We start from the raw sequence: 4,494 nt of genomic DNA, 5'->3' as shown, positions 1-4,494 counted from the left end.
AAAACGTGATGCTACAAATGTTGCAAAAGCTCTCTTTGAGCAATATGAGGAAAGTTTCCAAGAGCAGTACCAGTGTTCACTTGCCAGTGCCCTGTCATCTGTTCCAGGGATAAACTTGCAACACAAAACTGAAAATGACAAGAGAAATGAACGACGCCGCATTTACACTTCATCAAAAGAAAATGTAGAAAATCAAATGAAAGAGACTGCATTTTTGAGGTGAGCTCAATTATTTAAATTTGAAAGAAAAATTTGGGAGAAATTTTGATGGGAAGTGAAAAAAAAATCAATGAGTCCAATTTTCTATAGTTTTATTGGGATATTAATTACAACATACCAATTAATTATTAGATGTTATGGAAGTGGACAGTCCATAAGAGGATGGGAGCGTGGGCGTAGAGCATTGTCGTTTGAGCCAGCAAACACTGCAAGAGAAAGAATGGATGAGCCTAACAAGAAAAAGAGAAAAAAAGACCACACCGGGGACATGGAGAGGATGGGATGGGACAAGGCCGGGCTTAAAGCAGAGGTTGAGGCATACCAGGGTGGTCATCTTATCAATTACAGTGCTCTAGCTAGGAAGTATAATGTGACAGACAGCAGTGGACAAGTTGCACTTAACGGTGGACAGATTGTGAAGGAGTGGCTAGTGAGAAACGGAGTAGATGTTGACCGGTTTAGTACCAAACGCAAAAACCCCATGGATCCAGTAATTAGAAGAAGGAAAAGGAGAGGGCAAGGGGGAGAGATCAGCATACCCTGTGAGCCAGACAAGAAAACACTGAAAGCACAGCTATTGCAGAAGATCCACACAAAGGAGTACAGTATAGGAGAACGAATTGTACCACGAAAGGTAGGCAGTTAAAAATAACTCTTTGCAGGGCTATTGTGTTAGAGGCAATTGTCAGATTGATATAAAAACAAAAACAATTTCAGTACATGAACTAGATTGTCAATGTCTCTACAATATGTCTCCAATGTCTTTTATCTGAAGAAATTAATTGCATATTCTCTTTGTTTTTCAGTATGAAAAGCTTATCCTTACAAAGGATCTGAAAATAAAAAAAGAGGATGTCTATACTGATGGTAGAAAAATGCCCCTTGCCAATATCCGAAGGACAATGTTAAAAAAACAGGAGAAGTTTCTCCGGGGGACAACAGAGGAAGGAATAGCAGAGCTTACAGCAGAACAGCTAAGAACAAGGCTTTTGCAGATCAACGAGTATGTGGATGGTATGGCAGTCCCAGACATGAGGGAGAAGCTAAAAAGCCATGAAAGAACAAGGCATCTGATGGTATGGCTAGATAACTCAACAGTTGCTAACTCTGGATATCTGGTGTGCCTTATGACCTGTCTTTATGACAAGGCAGTGTTCCTTACAGATGAGGAGTATGCTGCAAAATATGGAAGACGGGTTAATGTGCAAATGCTGGTTGAAGAACCAGAGCTACATTTTATTGCAAAATGTGGGAGCTCTGACCATGAGCTTTTATTATATTCGGAGACAAGGCTCCAATGTGTCAGAGAGCTGTGTGATGACAACAGTATTTCATACACTGATATCATGAGGTTTTGTCAGGGAGACTCTCCATTGCGAGCTTTTGAGACAGGACAACAGAAAGGAGGAAACTACTTCTGTTCTACCTGTGAAGTACACTGTGACATGACCAGTGACTTGGCCTACACTCTGAATTTGGAGGCCATATCCCTTACTGAGAGACAGCAGGCAATTCTTCGGGGGACCGTCTCCCTCTCTAAATCAAAACAGAAAAAAGCTAAACCACTGGAAGGTCTGAAAAAAGAAGAGCTTGAAAAGGAACTGGCATCAAGGGGCATTTATGAAGGAAAAACGAAAATGGAGATGCAGAAACTACTCACTGAAGAAATGAAAGGAAAACAAAGAGTGCCTGCACTTCTCTTTAATACCCCAACAGAATCCCTGACCAACCTTAATCTAGAATCTTATGAAGTCATACCATGCGAGCCTCTTCATGATCTTGGCAATCATATTGCAAATTTCTTTGCTGAATTTCCAAGCCATCTGATGGGTGAAGAAAAGGCTTTGATAGAGGAGACAATCACACTCAGTCTGGCAGGGAAAGACAGCAAGAGATGTGTGGACCAAAGGGAAGCCCTTATCAAAACTGCTGGGGTGGCACACCAGTCCAATATCATGTCCAAGAAAGCCATGGCTGCCATTGACACCTTGGTCGAGATGCAGAGACTCCTCTACGCGGCAGACAGCCAAAGATCTCCGGCCTCAATTCTTAGATATAGCAACCAAGCCTGGTACCATGCCATATTGTTGATAGATTTTGTGAAGGACACAAAGAAGCTAACCTCAAGAAAACTGTATGGAGTGTACTTTCATAACCTGACAGCCCATGCTACCAGTACATTGCGCTTAATGTCTGGACAAGCTGCTAATGCAGAACGACAAGAAAGGATCTTTAACAGTATCAAGCGCATCACGAAGCAGACATCGAATTACCATCAAGGGCAAATAATACCTAACCTTTTCATCCGCTTGCAAGCAGAGCGCCAGATAGGCCTGCAACGAGATGATGTGTTCAGACAGCAAGACCATGTGAGCAAGCTAGCAACTTGCCTCCCATTTCCCAAGAACACTGTCATACCTGAGGAGCTCATTCAAAGGCATAGCCATGCATGGCAAGCTCACCTCCAAGAAATAAGTGACTTCTTAGTTGAAGGAGAAGGTGTTTGGTGGAAGAAAGTTGAAGATGGAGTTGAATTTCATGATGTCACAGACATTCCCTCTGGTTGTGGGCCCTCTCTTCACCACTTTCGATCCAGCAACTTGAAAAAAGAGGCTGAGAGACTCGACAATTGCTGGAAACATTGCATAGCTAGCAGCATTCCCCTCCCTACTCACCTCCTAAGAATCGACCAAGAAGATGGGACAACACTTAGAATAAGAATTGACCCAGAATCAGTTCCTGCTGACACAAGGAATGCCTCAGATGAGACAAGTGAAGAAGATGAAAATGCTGTTAGCATTACCCTGGCCCCAGATGAAGTAGTCTGTCACAATGCAGGTTTCCCCCTACCTGAAGAGGTACCACCAGTACCTCTTATAGCCACTGCTGAAATCATGGATGCCACAGAGAGTGAAGATGAAAATGTAGTTGGTATTACCCTGGCCCGGGATGAAGTAGTCTGCATTGATCCGGATCTCCCTCCACCGGAAGAGAAACATGCAAATGAAGGGAATTCCACCACATCTTTACCAACTTCACTTACACCAGAACCAGCCACAAGAACAACAGATTCCTCAACTGGGTTGACATCAAGGCTAGGGAAAGCTCTGGAGATTGTTGTTGGCAAGACAACAGAAGTGAGTGCTCTTGACAAAAAGCATGCAAGACTCAAGCAGTTGCAGAGACAAAACCTCAGGGACCAGCATCTAGAAAACAGCTATCACCACAGTCTTGCCCAGATGCAGACAAAAGTCCTTGCAAAGAGAAAGAATATACAGTCTGACCTTGTTGCATGGGAAAAGCAGTTTTTGTTTGACCACAACCTCACTGCTCCTACACCCCAGTTCATGAACGAGGACAGCACAGCATCAGCACTGTTAAAACAACTTAAGTATGCCAGTGCACTTCTGAAGCAATGGGGGATCACATTATAGACCCAAGCATCCACCTCAGCCCCAGTGGTTTAGAGCCAGTTACAGACCAGCAGTTTTACAAGAGGCCTATCTAAGATCAACATTTCAACCAGAAGCTCCAAAGTTCAATGGTTGTTTTAAGAATCAAACACAGACACAAACCAAACGGCTCTTTTAGGAGCCACCACAGTTTTCAAAAGTGATGATCAAATTGCGAATAATAATCGCATTAAACATCTCAATAAAATGTTTCAAAATTAGTTAAATAATCCCCCATCCCCCAAATTAGAGACTATTTTCATTTTCTATGGATGCTTATGTCATTAAAATCAATAACTAAAATATTAACCACCGGTCGATACTTGGTAATTATAAGTTATAATCTTTTAATGAAAACAAATCCAAAATAACAAACTTCATTCAAACCAAACGGATCAATCAAACTGTTAAAACATTAAGCAAGCCTTTAGTATCTCTGAAATACATAAAAAAAACATAAAGATCTACAATAACTTCTGAGAGTGGTTAGGGTTAAAAGAATAATAGCTGGGATCACAGGAATGGAATACATCGAAGGAATATTTCGCACATGGCCGCAACAAAGTCGAAGACATGACACAGTTATAGCTTTGATTATTTACATACCTTTTCCCCGCCATAGACATTCCGAAAGAAACTATTTGCAGACCATTTATTCCATGATATTTCGGCCAATTTCCATTGTTATTCACTCTAAAACTACGAAATTCGCTCACAAAATTCGCCATATCTGAAGTAAGAGCGTCACGTCAGCGCCTCTGTTGTGTTGTCAAGGATACATGGTACCTAGGCCCCCGCGACCAAAATCAATGCTGGGGGTAAA

At 42.0% G+C, this 4,494-nt stretch overlaps 1 protein-coding gene across 1 annotated transcript; it reads left to right on the top strand.

Annotated features, from left to right (window-relative positions):
- Window positions 1–289: 289 nt before the first annotated feature.
- LOC116618865 lies at window positions 290–4,228 on the top strand. Its single transcript, XM_048734491.1, has 2 exons — window positions 290–853; window positions 1,026–4,228. Exons 1-2 carry the CDS (start codon window positions 290–292, stop codon window positions 3,651–3,653), a joined length of 3,192 nt encoding a protein of 1,063 aa, XP_048590448.1. The 3' UTR covers window positions 3,654–4,228.
- Window positions 4,229–4,494: the final 266 nt, after the last annotated feature.

This window comes from Nematostella vectensis, chromosome 11 (assembly GCF_932526225.1).
Source record: "Nematostella vectensis chromosome 11, jaNemVect1.1, whole genome shotgun sequence".
NCBI lineage: Eukaryota > Metazoa > Cnidaria > Anthozoa > Actiniaria > Edwardsiidae > Nematostella > Nematostella vectensis.
This window is presented reverse-complemented; position numbering and strand designations above follow the sequence as displayed.